Source organism: Aphelocoma coerulescens, chromosome 14 (genome assembly GCF_041296385.1).
Source record: "Aphelocoma coerulescens isolate FSJ_1873_10779 chromosome 14, UR_Acoe_1.0, whole genome shotgun sequence".
NCBI lineage: Eukaryota > Metazoa > Chordata > Aves > Passeriformes > Corvidae > Aphelocoma > Aphelocoma coerulescens.
This window is the reverse complement of record NC_091028.1, coordinates 764,496-782,107: the sequence shown is the minus strand read 5'-3', so window position 1 is coordinate 782,107 and position 17,612 is coordinate 764,496. Positions and strand designations below refer to the sequence as shown.

The 17,612-nt window shown below is 46.0% G+C and overlaps 1 protein-coding gene across 3 annotated transcripts in view; it reads left to right on the top strand.

The window, feature by feature from the left end:
• The window catches only part of CRAMP1 (cramped chromatin regulator homolog 1), a 49,377-nt gene extending 42,401 nt beyond the window's left edge, over positions 1-6,976 (top strand). For all 3 annotated transcript variants that reach the window (XM_069029392.1, XM_069029391.1, XM_069029389.1), the window contains exons 20-21: positions 355-500; positions 2,756-6,976. In XM_069029392.1, coding sequence (XP_068885493.1) covers positions 355-500; positions 2,756-2,920 — 311 coding nt within the window. In that variant the 3' untranslated portion in view covers positions 2,921-6,976. The remainder of the gene's footprint in view (positions 1-354; positions 501-2,755) is intronic.
• Positions 6,977-17,612: the final 10,636 nt, after the last annotated feature.

Genomic DNA, 17,612 nt, shown 5'->3' with positions numbered 1-17,612 from the left:
ACATTTGGACTGTTGTGCCAAAATGAACAGATGCCTTTGGCTCTGCTCGTGGAAAAATAGACTTTGTTGTGTGCTTGATAAGCACTGTCTCAAAGACATGAGGTCACTCACTGGGTTTGGTTCAGGTTTAGTTCTTGAGAGATTTTTTTTAAAATTAATAATTCATGGAGCCAGTGTAATGAGTCTCCCTGCTCTTAGCAGTGTGGTGATGATATTCATGCTGGTAACCATAATTTTTAAAAGACGGAAGAAATGGATATCTGTCCTCCATTTTGAATTTCCTTGTCCTTCTCTTTATCCTCCCAATTGAAAACACTCAGTGCAGTGACTTACTGATGTGCCTTTTCTTTGTAGCAAGTTTTATCTCCCCAGAGAAGGGACGAAAAATGTTACCAACTCCAGTTGGGAACACCAGTGGCACCTCCTTACTGGGACCTAGCCTGCTGGATGGAAACTCACGGGACTCCTTTGTGTCGCGGTCCCTGGCAGATGTGGCAGAGGTATGTCAGCAAATTACACTCAGAATCTTCTTCCTCTTGCAGTGCTGGAAGTTACAGTTACTGGGTACTGTCCATCAGACCCTCCTGAGATACTTAGAAGGCAGTGCTTTCACACCTGCACTTCAGCTCAGTGGAAGAGGGTTACAGTCATAACAGAAAGATGTAAAATTATCTGAGGCTACCTGGCAGCAGAGCTGGTCTGAGAAGCTGCTGTGAACTCCTTCAACCCAGCTGAGGGAGGTTGTATTCACCTGTTGGACATATCTTTGTTTTGACAGAGAGATTCAGTCTTTCTGTTTTGTGTGTCCTGCTTTGCAAGAACTGAAAGTGCTAAAGGTAAGAGAAAGGTTAATAGCTATGCAGCTACAATACAGTTGGAGGCCTGGTAGGAAAAAATAAATAGGTCCAGAAGGAAGAAGTAGGAGATGGCTAATACCAACTCACCTGAGAGGATGGCAGAAGGTCCTGTGCTGCTGAGTTAGTCTCTGTTGGCAGAGCAATCCCTTTGTTTTGAACACTTTTGAAGGGGTAAAATGAAGCTCAGCAGTTTTTAAGGCTGTGACACACTTAGGGACAGAGCTCCCTTTCAGAGAGACAGACAGGAAGAGTGAGCTGCAGGAACATCATGCAGCTTAGTAAGGAAAATGCAAGGTCCTGCCCTAGGAAGGAATAACCCTACAGCACTATCAGCTGGGGACTGGCTCTCTGGGAAGCAGCTCTGCTGTACCTGGGTATGGCAATAGACATGAGCTGAGCATGATCCAGGATGGTCTGTGGAACCAAAGGTGACCAACAATGTCACGAGCTGTTTTTAACAGGAGCATGGCCAGGATATTGAACAAAATTATTATTAACGTGCTGTACTCTGTAGAGTAGTAGAGTCTGCCTGCTGTGAGACCATGTCTAGAATATTGTCACCAGTTTTGAGCACCAAATATATAGGAGAGAGAAATTACCCAGAGCAGGTCAGCTGAGGGTCACCAGCAGGATCAGGTGCTGAAGAAAGGGTGTGATGTCTAGGCTTGTTCAGCCTAGAAAAGGCTTCAGGGTGGGAGGGACCCTGCTGCCTGCCAGTACCTTCAGTAGGGTCATTGAGAAGAAGTAGCCAAGCCCTTTACAGAATGGTGATGGGAGGTGGGAGAAACAAGCAGAAGCTGAACTGAGAAAGGTTCTGGTATATCTAGAAAAACTTCACACTGAGGATAGGCAGGCAAGGAAACGGGTTGCCCAGAGATGTTATGCAGTGGCTGTCTTCAGAGCTTTCCAGGGCTCACATCAGTAAAGTTCCGAGTGAGCTGGTCTGTCCTGATAGGTGAACCTTGAGCAAGCAGTTGAATTAGAGACCTCTTCAGGTCCCTTCCAGTCTCAGTTATCCCACAGTTTACAGTTATTAACTCAGTACAATATCACGTAACTTGTAATTTCTTGGGGACTTGCCCTTATGGAAGGAATGTGTCATTTCTTCATTGCCCTTTGGATTTGGATAAGGAGGTTCTGTACAGACCTTGTAACCAAGCTCATGTTGATTTAGTGTGACCTTGGCAGCTTCAGACATGAAACACAGATCCACTTCTGGCATAAATACAAGGATTCTGTTTGCTTGGTGGTGAGAAGCTGTCAAGGTGTGTTCTAATTAAAGGAATATATGATCATTTATTTGCATGGATTTGAAGTGACATTGCAGCCCTCAATATTACCATCTGCCTTAAGAAGAAAATGGGCCAAGCCTCCATGTTAGGCACAGCAGAGCGGTTTTTGTGGCAGAGGTAATATCTTTAGATCATCTACCTGTGCACCTTAATGCTAAATTGGAGCAGGTAAGGCCCATTGAGACTATAGGTGGTAAGGTTTTCTAGCAGCTTTCATTTAGTTGTGGATGAGAAAAGCTGTTCTCTAACTTGGGTCAAGTGAGATAAAGTGTCTCTTTCATATGAGGAGAGGCTGAGGGAGCCAGATTCTTCTCAGGACAAGAGGCTGCAAGCAAAATTTGAAACACATTTAATTCCACCTGAAGACAAGAGATCTATTTTGAGGTAATCAGGCATGGAAACAGGGTACCCAGAGAGTTGTGAAATGTCTGCGCATGGGGCTGATTCAGCACCTGCCCAAAACAAGGCCCAGGGCAGTCTGTTCTAGCTGACCCTGATCAAGTGAGATGGTTGCATAAAATGCTCTCAAGATGTCCCTTCCAACCTCAGTAATTCCAAGAAATTGCCACTGACATGTATCATCTCTTCTCTCCTTGTTTCTTCCAGGTGGTGGATTCCCAGCTGGCTTGCATGATGAATGAGAACAGCATAGATTACATATCTCGGTTTAATGACCTTGCCCAGGAACTGTCCATACCTGAGCCAACTCGCAGGGAGATCCTGTTTGATGGAGGAGGTGGTGGTCCCCCGATTGGGGATCTGTCACAGTAAGGGAATGACCAGCAGGCTGGTGCAGACTGTTCAGCTAAGTTGGAGCTTGCAGTGCCGGAACTTGATGAGGGCAGCAGCTGAGGCTGAGTTATCCCTGTCCTGTGTGCTTCTTCCTAACAGAGAAGAATTGGTTTCAAAGGTCTCAAGAAGTACTTGCTAGTCCTGGAATGTGCAATATGCTGGCAACAACAGAACATGGAATAACATTACAGGAGACAGTGTGTCCCTGCATCAGCAATTTAAGATTGCAGGTTTGTGGGACAGTCCTGGACTTGCACTTTGGAATGGCCTAAGCAAGCAGCTCAAGTAGGGGAAGGGATTGCCACAAGCTCCTGTACACGAATCATTGTTTGCGTAGCGATCAAAATGCCATGCTTTTGGATCCACGTGAAAGTTGTGGAGGATGAAGGGTGGTGGTGGGTAGGGGAACCATCGTGTATCTTGGCACGTCCTAGTTGGCAGTCTTCTTACCATTCAGTCAAACTGAAGTTCTTGCACTCTGTCCAGGGCGCTGCCACTCCCCAGTGCTGTGTTCTTAGCGACCACTCTGTTCCTTTGGCTCTTTGACCATTCCAGCGGAGCTCACACCTGCTTGCTTGTTTGGTAGAGGAGCTCTGATCCTCCCTCCTTCCATGCTGCTTGGATCCCCTACTTTTAAACCCCATCACATCACCATCATCATCACCCTGACTGCACTCATAACCTTTGAGATTCTTAAGCACATTGCACAGTTCACCCTGTGGGGGAGTGCTTTATTGCTCTCCCTAACAGTTGCTTTTTAGGTCTGGAAACATGGCAAAAGAGCTTACACTAGGAAAGCTGTGTCATAATTAGTCTTGGCTTTGCTGGAAACATGTAAATATTGTCACCTTCACAAAAACTCAGGATTTACCTGGGAGAGGAAACAGGAAAGAATATTGTAATATGTAGGAAAAAATACTAGGTTAATGCTACGGTGGTTGAGATCGGTTTTGTGTCATGAAGAGAAGTGTCAAGTTCTAGCTTAATCCCTTAGTCCTTCCTTACTTCCTCTTTCTTCTGTGAACTCCAGGTGCTCTGTAGTACCTCAGCATCATTCTTCATTACAGTCACTCCAAGGCATGAGTGGGTCTGGCACTCCCTCTCTGAAATCCCTGTGCATTTAATGTTGTGTTTTACTGTAGGAAAAACCTAGATCCTGATTCTAGTGGGTTCAACAGGATATCAAGTTAATTTTGGGGTTGTCTGTCAGTTCTAGCTTTATAACTCAGGAGACTTTTCTTATTCACTTTCCTTTTTTATTTCCTTTCCTTTCCTGTCCTGAGCAAGAATACCCATGTTGTGCCCCTTTTGTAAGCACTTGGCTGCTTCTCCAGTTAGAGGGTGTCCCTTGGCTGGTTTGAGTAGCTCTGAACTTTTCCAAGGGGCTGCTCCTATATAAACCTCAACTTGGTATTATTAATAAATAAACAAACCTCCTCCATCTGTTAGGCTGTTATCATGGGTTCATTTCTCCACTTGCACTTGGTGGATGTAGTTCTGCTGCCTTTAGCTACTTGTACAAGGCATTTCTTTGACTGGGAGTCTCTTGTAACTTGCTCACAATGCACTGACTCGCTTTGCTGTTCGTCCAGTCCCTTCACGCTGTTTTAGGCCGATGACTTTTAGCTTCTCTGGAGTTGGCCTTGTGTTTTCTGTCATTAGGAGAAAATGGAACAAGTTTTCTGATGGACACAGAGCCTTGTTTGAGAATTCTGACAGAATTGTCAGGAAATCACATAAACCTGGAATAGGAAAACTTGAAGGCTGTCACAGAAATGAATGCTGGGGCCTGTTTTGTTTTGAGCATTCCCCCTTGGTATGGAGAGGACACCCCTTAATCTCAAGAGTCATTCCCACTAAAACTTTTCATTTTTACTTAGAATTTAGCTGTAATTTGGTTTGGACTTTCCCAGATTGTTCCCTCTTGGTTTTGGGTTCCTCCATTACTAATGCTGATTATTCTACATGCTATGTCTCCAAAAATCCTTCAGATTTGCAGGACAAAAGTAGAAGGTACCTACTATGGCTGTGGGTTATGGAACATGCAGGAGGAAATGTGTTACATTCTAATCAAGTGTATGAAAAGAAATCTGAATTCTCATTCTTAAACTTCTAAATATTGCAAGAGTAATGTGAGGGTCTCCAGTGTATCTGTAACTTGACAAACTTTTCATCTTCCCTACTGATGCTGGTAACACAGTGGATATGACACTGGGTTTGGCTCTGAAGTTGCCTTGAATAAGGGCCAGTGTTGCTGCACCTGCTGCAGAAGTGGAAGGCAGAGCACTTCATCCCAATCCGTGAAGGCTTTTTGCCTGCGATACAAGGAGCTGTCAGCTGCCCTGCTTTAGCCCACTCACTTCCCAGAGGGGAAGGACACAATTGCAGAATAAAGGCAGCACAACTGGCTGTTTTTGATGATGCCGTGGCATCAGAAAACTTCTAATACGCTGAACCTTTGCAAGTGGGCTTGAACCACCCAGTAATAACAGAGTATAAATGACAGAAATCAGTTCAGCAATCAGAATGTTGGGGTTAGAAATGTGTTTGGCATCAGCCCCTTAAAAGTTGGCATTATGAAGCAGAATTTGATTTCAGAAGTCAGTAATGCTTTGCAAACTGCATTTTAAGAATAAAGAAAGCCCTTTGAGGATGAGGGAAGAACTTAAGAATAATTAAGATCATTGTGGTAGTTCTGAATTGATGCAGTATTTGTTACCCTTACTATGTGAAAGGCCATTTAAACACATCTCTGATTAGACCAGCTCTGGATTTTAGGTGAATGTGCTTTACAATAGTAGTGTCATCATCAGTTTGTGCCTGAGACTGCTGAGGAGGTGGTGTATACACACACACACACATGTGCATGTGCACACACGCACGTGGGGGGGTTGTAATACTCAAAACTTCTTCAATTTTCATGATTTCAGCTTCCCCAACAGCAGTAACAAAATCTATATGAGGGACAATGTCAGGCTAAGCAGACATCCAAGCAAGTGACACTGAAATGCACACAATATAATTTCTGAGGTAGAAATGACTTCGTTAGGTTAGTACCTTCCTGGGGCACTATGAGGTGTTGGAGAGGAATAATGGACACTAACAGCCTCCAGGTCTAGGATTAACTGCTCTAGGCTTTTCCCTCTCAGTGACTTACCTACCATAAGCCAGGTCTGAGTAGTTGACCAGGTAAATGGCAGAAGATTCAGTGTCTCATCACCATGGGCAGAGCAGTACCATAGCCCAAGGCTGGATCCACCCTGGTGTGTGTACACACACTGACACAGATCTGTGCAGGGTGTTGCATCCTGGTCACCCACGCAATCCATTTTCTCATGTATCACTAAATCTGCTAAGCATAGGAATAGTAATTGTTTTTCATACAGCATTGTTAAGCCTTTTTTTTGACACTCTCTATATTTCTAAATTGAATTAAATGGCTTGAATCAAATCTAACCTATAAAGACATCTCATTTACTGACAGCAGATCCCCAGTAGAAATTCAGTTGCATTTTGTTTTCTACACTCAGACTTCAGATGCATTTATAAGGAAAGTACTGCACTTTTTTTTAACCTTTTCAAACCTTTGAATCTGTTAATTTCACAGCAATTTGTAAATGTTAACTAAGTGAAACCTTGGCAAGCACTACGGCAATAAGTTATCATTAATTATTGAAACATGATAACTGCTTTAGAGCTTATGGTTCTGGCAGCAGAATTTAATGCTGTTTCTTTTAATAATAGCTAAGCCATATCATCTAAGGTTTCTGGCTTGTTTGAGATGTGAATTTGTTTTATAGATTATAAATATACCTATATAGTGTATGTATAAAGCAAAATGCCTGTCCTTACTGATTATTTTTTGTACCATACTGTAAATTATATTATTTATTCTTTACCAATTTTGGAAAAAGGTGTTTTGGTTATTTAATATAATATACAAAAGCTGTTAAACTTCCTCTGTTTAAATTTCCAATTCAACTTGTAAAGCTGTTTTTATTCTTGTGCATAAATACATACTAATACTTGGTCTAACTTGCATCCAGTGTGTTCCTTGCTGTTCATGTCCTCTCAGATTTTTCCATTTAAGCTTTATTTACATGATCATGGCCTCGTGCGGGTGGGGGTTAAAATTTGTCCATAAGGCCTTTCAAGGTGATTTGGTTGCAGTGAAAGCAGTTGCCTAACTCCCATTGGCATCTCCCATCCCAGAATGTTGATGATTCTCCCCATGGTCAGAGAAAATTTCGGTAGGGTTGTTTTTGCTTTATAGCTTCCATTATCAGTAGTGTCTGCTCATGGCGAGTTTTAGAAATGTGTCAAACCAGAAGGCTGGCTATTGTGAATGGTCTGTCTGGGGCTGTGGGCACCAGTAAGGGGGAGAAAGAAAGAAAAACAAGAGAACCACCAAAAAAATCCCAACGACCACCAAAAAGAAGGTACAATAAAAATGGTAGTGTATATCTTAGGGGTTTGTGGTTTTTTTCCCATTCACAGCTTCAGATAAGCAGAAACTCAGCTGTGGAGGTTGTATTCAGGCCATCATGTTTTATATAGCCACTACCAGAAACAACTTTTCACCCCAGGACACTCGGGAACAGGAAGCCCTGACAGGGTTGCATAGTATCTGTCTTCAGAGCTTTCCAAGACAAAACTAACTAACGCCCAGAGAAAGGTGGGCTGACGCAGCACACCCCGCTTTGGGCAAGTTAGACTCAAGGCCTGAAGTTCCTGTGATCTAGGTCAGTGTCATGGTGTAGCATAGTTTAGGTTTTTAGTTAAAGAGGGCTCCATCAGCCACAGAAGTGATTCTCTTGCAAAGAGGTGCTTACAGCTTCCTCTAGACCCAACAGAACCAATCAGTTGGCTAGTCTGAATGTTGGCAACTTTTTTAAGCCACTTAAGCTTGACACGCCTCTGTGATCCACATTCAAGAACAAACAAAGCCCAGGAAAGCTCTCTTGCTTCTGGCTTTTGCACAGGTAACTGGGGCCCGTGGCACGGCCCAGCGGGGCCGGGCCAGGCCCTGCTCGGCACGGCTTGGCTGAGATCTCAGCCACTTCTGCTCGCTGGACACCCGGCGCAGCCCCTCAGTGCAGCCGGGCTGGCCAGGAGACGGCCACCCTGGAGCCGCTTGGCCCTGTTCCATCCACAGCCCTGCTCCGTGCAGGCGGCCCCACGGTGTGGCCAGGCCAGGCCGGCCCTCACCCAGTGTGGCCGAAATTCATCTGAGGCCGCTGCCCGGCAAAGACCATGTTGCCAACAGTGATAAGCGAATTCCAGCTGCAAGGTCCAGGTGAGATTAACTCTCTTAGTGCTGTAAGATTCCTCCAGAACAGATGAAACTTACAGATATCAATCCTCTCCCGCGTCAAGGGAAAGGGGAAGGCACATGAAGAAAACACTATAAAGACACCAAAGTCAGTGAAGAAGGAAGAGCTGAAACCCCAAGAGAGGAGAAGGAGGAGATGCTTCAAACCTAGAAGCTGAAATTCTGTTGTAAAGCTATGGTGATGAACTACGATACATAAGAGTGATAAGACTGATCAATAGTTAACTCATGCAAGCACAGGTAACTATTGGGAGACAGCAAATGTTAATCACAAAACCTAAGAAGCAGGATTCACCCTAATTTTGTCAAGATAAGACGAACAAGAATTTACTTGAAACCAGCACAGAGACCGCTGAATCATTCTACAAAGGACTGCTCATGCTCCAGAAAGAAAGGTGAAAAGTGCATTGTGATGAAGAGTACTGATCTTCATCGGAAAGACCCCTGAGGAAGAAGAGGAGCCTTTCTCAGTGAGACCACCAGGACACACCACACATGTGTGACATGTATGCTAATGACATTAATGACTTCCAAGAGCTAATTTGTATAACCACTCCGATCCCAAGGAATGTGATGACTATTCATGAATTTTACCCATAATATTGTGTTGTAGGAAGTGCCGTGTGTGTGTGTTAGGAGGAGCGATCCCCTACGCACCTGGCACCGAATAAAGCAAATACCCGCTTCTCCAACTCTGTCTCTGAAGTGTCTCTTGGCCTGGTTTGGGCGATTCAAGAGTACCCATTGTAATTTCATGAAAGCATGGGGGGGTGGAGCGTTCAAACTGCAATCATGAGCAAAAGTACTTGTGCTGAAATAAGCAAATGTTGAAGTAGCTGTGATTTGATGAGAAGCTTGAACAGAGAGAGATGAAAGTGATGAAGACCCTTGCTCCCAGGGAAGGAGAAGACCTCTGTTCCTAGAGATGAAGATGATCCCAGAGATAGATGAAGAGAACCTTTTGCTTCTGAACAGCTCATCCTTAAAATGATGACCCCAGTAGCTAAAGATTGGACCCTCGACAACAGTTGTGGGGAAAGCTGTAGGTCGAGGGAAGGGACTTTCACACGCAAGCAGAGAACCAACCCGGGCGTCTGTCTCGCTGTGACATTGAAGCCACGAGAGAACTGTTTCTTGTGGAGATGTCTCCATAGCATGAGCAAGAGAGACTCCTCTCTCTAAGTGAACTGAAAAAGATTATTATAGAGGTGGTAAACTGAAAAATCTCAAGGGTTGTCTTTTTACATTGTCAGTGGGAGAAGGGAGAAAGGTGGGGGGAGGAAAGTGTTCTGAAGGTTTAGTCTGATTCTGACTTTTTTTTTAGTTCTGTTAATAAACTTCTTTATATTCTTTTCAGTTTTGTGCCTGCTTTGCTTTCTCCTAATTATCTCACAGAAGGAAAATAAGTAAGTAATGGATATTTCAAACAAAAACCACTACAGTCAGTAATTAACTCCTTTTTGTACACTTCTAGGATTTTGGTCTCTATGGCATACAAAAAGGCAACTTTAATGTTGCACTGAGAAAGTGCAAGTGTATACTTGATAAGAAATGAAGACTGTTCCAAAAAGCTCAACATAAGTTTTATTAGTAATATTTTGATACTTCCTTCCCATCCAAAAAGTGAGTACTTGTCTCTCCCACCTGTTTACTGAGAAAATTGGGCTATGACCAAGTTTGAGGTCTTCTGTGCAGCTTCTCTCCTCCACTGGCTGTGAGCCTTTGTCAGCCTAAGAGACATTTAAATCTCTTCCACCTTCATTCAAAGCTGGTACTGAATCTTCTCTCACAAATTAGCTAACTTTGCCCTTAATGACCAAAATTAAGACCAAAATTTAAGTAAAAATAGAAGGAATGAGTCTGAAAAACTATTAGCAAAACAAGATACTGCAGTGATAGTACATATTTTTCGTGGTTTTTTGTTGGCTTTATTTGATTTGGTTTTTTTAGTCCTTCAAAACAAAAGCTGCAGTATGCTGCTAAATTTATGCCTCTAAATTTACTTCTTGACATATGGAAAGCTGTAGAGCTGTGATAACACAGTGTTTGGTGCTCAAGGCACCAACTCTGGTGTGCCCCAGGTCAGAGACAGTCCAGCTGCGTTACTTCTGCGGGTCGCTGAAGTGACTTCAGCGTCAGGAAAAGAGTTGCTGGCTGGGCTGGCTAGCTGGCTTCTCTGCAGAGGGAACATGGCAGGAGCCGATGGGATCGGATCACGTTAGCTTGGAGACAAAGGAAGAGAGAGGCTGTTCAGGTCTGGCTTCGAACAGGTTTATTGTTATAAGTTTCACAACCTGAACAAGCTCGGAGGGATGGAATCCGATGGGAAGGGATGCGATGGGATGGTCCCCTGAGGCTTTTCCCTCAGTTTTATAGGCAATTTGAAAACCCTGGTGAAAGGGGAAAACAACCAATGAGTTACAAGCCAGGGGGAGGATACAATTTAACAAGAACCACTGGGGTAAACCGAGAGGCGGGAGGTATAACAGAACCATGAACGACCGAGTAACCGAGAATTTTCCCGAACCGGGGGAGGTGGCCCAGGGGGTGCAGCTTAGGCTTCTGAGCCGCCCATCGACCTCTGAGTCGGCCTCTTCGGAGAGCTCGATCCAGGGGAGGGGCTGGGATTGATTGGCATTACGCAGCCCCAGCCCTGCAGTGGGCTGGGTCACACCAACATCTCCCCCTTCTTTCTTACCTTGAAATGAGGGGGAGGCTTAAGGGATTTCAAAACCGAACACTTAAAAATGGGAAGGGCTAATAAAATTAACAACTCCATAAAGAAACCCCATACAATGTCCTTGATAATGGAAGGAATCCGCCTGCTGGAGCTCCCGGTGCAGAGGAGGAGCTGCAGCAGCAGGTGGGACAGCAGCAGGTAGGATGTCATCACACTGTCAAGGGAGGTAACTTTAGGAACAGTGTAACACAAATAAAATTAATACAAATACAATCAACTTAAATACCAATGGTTCCCTTCGACTCCCCCTCTTTCAAAACAAAACTGAGGGGTCATTTGGGGAAGGGAGACACATTTTAAGGAGACTGGGAGGTGGAGGGTTTGTTTTTCAGGCCTGGAGGAGGAGGAGGCGGGATCTAGCTTTCACCTTTTCCAGGTGGCTTGGTTTTTCTTCTTTTCCAGGCTGTGGCAGCTTCTTTCCTTTGTTTGGCATCCGCAGGTGGTCTCAAAAAGGGTTTGATCCACTTCCCAGGGATCCATCTTGGACCCTCTGGGGTGGAAACACATCCGTAGCCTCTACCCTGGGTGACTAGGGGGTACGGGCCACGTATTTGTAAAGTATCAGGGTCTTTTATTAGGACCTCAGGTCTCTCAGTCAGTTTATGTTTGGCAGAGTTTGTGAAGTGTCTCATGATGAGAGGATCAGGTTCCTCATAGGAACAGTTTAAAAAGTTCAAAGTGAACAACGCTTTGGACAGTCTTATGATGGGGGCAGCGATCTCACTGCCACCCTTTTGTTGTTCTAGCAGTCTTTTTAGTGTCTGATGTTTCCTTTCCACGATGGCTTGGCCTGTGGGCGAGTGAGGGATGCCAGTGATGTGATCCACACCCCACTCACTCATGAATCTGTTTAACGCTGCAGAGGTGTATCCAAGGCCATTGTCAGTTTTTATTTTATTTGGTGTCCCCAACACAGCAAAGGCCTGTACTAGGTGGTTGATGACATTTTTGGCCCTCTCCCCACGGTGGGCTGAGGCAAACGTTGCACCAGAAAAGGTATCCACAGAAACATGAATATATTTCTGGTGGCCAAATTGGGGGAAATGGGTGACATCTGTTTGCCATACCTCACAACTGCCCAGGCCTCGGGGGTTAACCCCCTGACCTAATGATGGAAGCTGATGTTTCTGGCAGTTGGGGCATGTCACCACAATGGCTTTCGCCTGGTCTCTAGTGAGGTGGAACATTCGAATGAGAGCTGGAGCATTCTGATGGAACACTGCATGGCTCAGCTGGGCTTGCTGGAATCTGTTAGACAGATTCGCTAACTCAAAGGGCATCGTTAGGGCATCTGCTCCCCTGTTCCCTTCGGCATTAAATCCTGGCAGGTCAGTGTGTGATCTCACATGCACGACATAGAATGGGTGCTTTTGGTGGGAGATCAGTTGAATCAATTTCGAAAGCAAGTTATGAATTTTTGGGTTTGTAACCTCCTTTAGTAAGGCTCTCTCTGCCCTGGAAACTACACCTGCTACATAGGCTGAATCAGTTACCAAATTAAATGGTTCACTGAACGGCTCAAATGCCCTGAAAACGGCTACAAGTTTTGCCACTTGTGGGGATCCTTCAACTACCTGCACATCAGACTCCCACTTCTGAGTGCGAGAATCCTTCCATGTGATGACAGATTTGCGAGAACGACCGGAGCCATCTGAAAAAATTGTCAAGGCATTTAATGGTTTTCTTTGAATTTCTTTTGGAATCAGTTTGAAGACTGAAATAAACAGTTTGTCTTGTGGATAGAAATTTGGCCTGTGTAGCTGTCTAGGGCGAATTGGAGGTGCACGTTGTTTTGAAGGAGGTTATCAAGTGAATCAGTTGCCAATGGTAGGTAGAGGCATGGAGTCACACCCTGCAAGGGTGCGGAGGCGGGGTCTAGCTTTCATCACCAACTGAGCCATGAGCTGCTGTGGCGTTGTGATACTTTTGGATGGCTGGTGCGAGAGGAAAACCCACTTATGATTAACAGGGGATCACTCTGCACCTCGTCCCATTGAAATATCAGCCCGTGAAGGTATGGCATTTCCCCTAATACAATAAATTGAAAAGGCAGACTTGGGGCGCAGTGGTGTGCCTGCCAGGATGACAGCGCTTCCTGTACCTTACAGATGGACTGTCTCGCCTCCTCTGTTAGATGCCTGGGTGATGTGAGGTCATCTTTCCCTCGCAGGAGGTTGAACAGAGGAGCGAGATCTTCTGTCGTCAGCCCTAGGAGTGGCCTCACCCAATTTATGGACCCGCAGAGCTGGTGGAGTTCCTGCAAGGTCTTAGGGTTATCATTAATTTTCACTTGTTGGGGAACCACAGTCTGTTCATGGATTTTTAGTCCAACGTATTTAAATGGAGAGGTTTTCTAGACCTTTTCAGCCTGGATTTCAAATCCATTTGCCTCTAAGGCCTCGATTACCTTCCCCAATGTCCAGTCTAAATAGGATTGGTTAGGAGCATACACCCAAACATCATCCATATAGTGGAGCACTATTGCCTTTGCTGCTAACTTTCTGATGGGGGACAGAATATGAGCTACATACCACTGGTAGATGGTGCGTGAGCTTTTCATGCCTTGTGGCAGAACTCGCCACTGGTAGCGCTCCATGGGAGCCTTTCGGTTGATGGAAGGGACCGAGAAGGCAAACCTGGGTGCATCGTCTGGGGGCAGAGGGATCTGGAACAAACAGTCTTTAATATCAATGACTGCTACCTTCCACTGCCTGGGGAGCATGGAGGGTGAAGGCATTCTGGGCTGCAGGGGTCGCATGTCCTCAATGACTGCATTTATTTTCCGTAAATCCTGTAGGAGGCGCCACTGGTCTTTCCCTGGCTTTTTGATTACAAATACTGGGGAATTCCAAGCGCTATTAGATGGTTCGATATTTCCTTTTTTTCAATTGCTCCTCCACAAGTGCGGTGAGCACCTTTAATTTGTCATTTTTCAAAGGCCACTGATCAATCCAGATGTGTTCGTAAGAGATCCAATTTAAGTTCATGAAGGGGCGCTTTGCAGTGGCCTTTACTAAAAATTTTGGGCTTGAGATGGAATTTCAACTCGAGACTCCCACTGGGACATGAGATCCCTGCCCCACAATGTAAATCCAGAGTCAATTACAAAAGGACGGACTGATGCTGTCTGTCCCTCTGGACCCTCAATTTGGACAACTGCCTTGTTTCTCTGGGCAGATATAGATCCCCCCACACCCGTCATGATACCTTCTGCCAGCTGCAGCTCCCAGTGTGACAGCCAATTGTGGAAAGAAATGACTGTCACGTCTGCTTCCATGTCCATCATTCCTGCCAGGCTGATGTCCGAGCCTTGGCAAGACAGTTTGCAATTAAACATGGGTTTGTCATTCCCAGCTGCCTCAGCCCAGAAGACAGAAGGCTTGTAGTCCTGTGGCGGACTACTGGGCATGAGAATAGCTTGGGCCACAACCTGGTTAGCAGCAAGAGAATAGGGAGGGTTAACACACTGGATATTGACAGTAAACAACCCTTGTGACCCCACTTGAACAATTTCTGATGTAACACAAATGTCAGCTGGTGAATGTACAACATCCTTTAACACAAACAATATACAGTCTCTCAGATTCTCGTAACTCACGACGATTCTCTGGGGTGTCACCGAGTCCATTTGAGTCGCAGAGGTCGTGGTAACCATTTTCCTGGTGGCAGTTTCTTGATTTGTTCCCCCGCGTGGCCCTGCCACTCCACGTGGTCCTGTCAGTTTTTTGGCTGCATCCCATCAGCAGCAGGCGATGACATTTGCCCTGGGGAGACAGCTCGGGAACCCTGAGTAATTGGAGCCAGAGCTCTGCAGTTTTGGGCCAAGTGCCCTGGTTTGCCACACCTGTGGCAGACCCAATTAGCATTTCTTTTGTCCTGAGATGCTGTTGCATCTACAGCGGCTGCCATTCCTATTAAGTTTCCCCCCATTTTTAAATTTGGCTGGTTAATTGGCACCAATGTTGTGCTAGCATGAATCATTTGACTTAAGGTTGGTGGAGGTTCGAATGGAAGACCCAAAATCAGTCTTTTACAAGCATCATTGGCATTGGTCTTTGCAATTTTTGTTATAATATGCTCTCTTGTTTTCGGATCTTCCACTTGTCTTTCTATTACGAGCCTCAGTTTATCCACAAAAATCAATAAATGGCTCATTTTGCAGTTGCTGAATCTCAGTGTAATTCAATTGAGGTGCTAATTTAGGGGGCATCATTAAAAACGCTTGCTGAGCTGCCTGCTTTACAGCATTCAGGACTGGCTCTGGTGTATTTTGAGCCTGGTTCTGGGGCTTGGACAATAACCCCTCACCAGTAAGACGATCCACAGAAACCCTGGCGTTGTTTGGATCCTGCAGTAAAATCGGGAGGACGTCTCCCAGTTGCTTTCTCCAACCTTCTTCCCACATTTGAAACTCGGATGGGGAAAGCAAGCAGAAGAAATGCTTTTGAGGTCATGTGGCACAATAACTGGACTGGAGAGAGTTATCTTAAGAAGGTTCTTAAAATATTGACGCATTCCCTCCCAAATTTTTTCTGGGCTTTGCACAGCTCTTTCAGCCCTGCAGAATCAAAAGGTTTCCATGTGGGATTATTGCCAGTTCGATCATATGTTACAGGAGCAGCAAAGGGATAGGAGGGGGCTGAGGGGACTCCCAGACCCCATTTCAAGATGGCATTGCTTCCGGTTTCTACCCCATGGGAACTGGAAGGGGGGCGTGTGGGGACCAGGAAGTCCTTCCCAGGGGGCGGGGTCGGAGGAGCAGGAGGAGCGGCCACAGGATGGGCGGGGATTCCCAACACAGGGGGGGGTACCCGATGTGTGGGAGGAGCCCAATGACATCACGTCTGGGGGGATAGGAAAGGGTTGGGGTAGGAGGGCAAAAGGGACTGTGGGAAGAAGAAGAGGGGGAGGGGTGAACTGTGCCATGCGGTCGGCGCCATTGTTCAGACACATGGAGTGAGGGGGGACAATGGCAAACAGGATTTAGAACAGTTTTCTGGGCTTACAGCTGGGGAAGAGGGCGAGGGATACGGGGTTTGAGAAGACGCCGAGGTGGCCTGGCCAGGGCTACCCCAACAGGGTGGCTGAAAAGACCGAGAAGGGTCAGAGAGAAGGTAGCACCTCTGAGCCTCTTGGCGTATCACCCCATTTGGTTTTTCCAACGGAAAGGAAGTGGGATAAGGTGCAGGAGGGGAGGAAGGAGGGATATGGGAAGAACTGCGAGGGGATTTGTGCTTTTCTTTTACTTTCTGATCCATTTTATGCAAGTCCCTAAGGACTAGAACGAGGGGAAAAAAATTTTCTCCAGAGGAATCTCCCTTTCGCTTTAAATCAGCAATCTTATCCCCCACAGCCTGCCAGAAGGCAGGAGATTTTAAATTTGTGGGAGATACTTGAGGAAGGTAAAAGAAAAGCCAGTGAACTAACTTTTGAAAATTTAAAACCACTAACTTGAAGGGATTTCAACAACTTGGGGAACAACCTCTCTTTGGGGCTGAGAGAGTTTTGATCCCATCCCTCTCTCAGCACTTCTTCCACCCGCCACCCAACCGCAAAACGAAAAAAGAAACAAAGTAGAAGGGACCGGGGATACTCACACAAGTTTCAGAAATCAGCACAAATTCATCCGGTCACAAAGTAAAAGGTGCAGGTGGGGTTCTCCTAGGCACAGCTGCTCTCCAAGGTCAGTTCAGTGCAGAATCAGTGTGAGTTAGCAACCTTCTCTCAGGGCACTGCTCCTAAAACAGAGCAGACTGTTCCGAGAGGCGTCGGCAGTCCAAAGTCACTTTTTCTCGCTATCCACCGACAGCGACGACATCGCAGGGATCCACTCGCGTGAGCCCCACGCTTGGTGCGCCAACCTAACGCAGCGTTTGGTGCTCAAGGCACCAACTCTGGTGTGCCCCAGGTCAGAGACAGTCCAGCTGCGTTACTTCTGCGGGTCGCTGAAGCGACTTCGGGATCAGGAAAAGAGTTGCTGGCTGGGCTGGCTAGCTGGCTTCTCAGCAGAGGGAACACGGCAGGAGCTGATGGGATCGGCTCACGTTAGCTCAGAGACAAAGGAAGGGAGAGGCTGTTCAGGTCTGGCTTCTAACAGGTTTATTGTTATAAGTTTCACAACTGGGATGGGATGGGATGGGATACTGAGGCTTCTTCCTCAGTTTTATAGGGAATTTGAAAACCCTGGTGAAAGGGGAAAACAACCAATGAGTTACAAGCCAGAGGGAGGATACAATTTAACAAGAACCACTGGGGTAAACCGAGAGGCGGGAGGTATAACAGAACCATGAACGACCGAGTAACCGAGAATTTTCCCGAACCGGGGGAGGCGGCCCAGGGGCTGCAGCTTAGGCTTCTGAGCCGCCCATCGACCCAACCTCTGAGTCTGCCTCTTCGGGAAACTCGATCCAGGGGAGGGGCTGGGATTGATTGGCATCACGCTGCCCCAGCCCCGAAGGCGGCTGGGTCACACCAACACTGTGAAGTAAAACCTTCAGCTGAAAATGTTACTTTCTAATGTTACAGTCAATGAAAAATGGTTTAAAAGGCCATGCAAATGCTGGGTCTGCAGGTGCAGCTTATACCGTCTCCTCCCAGTG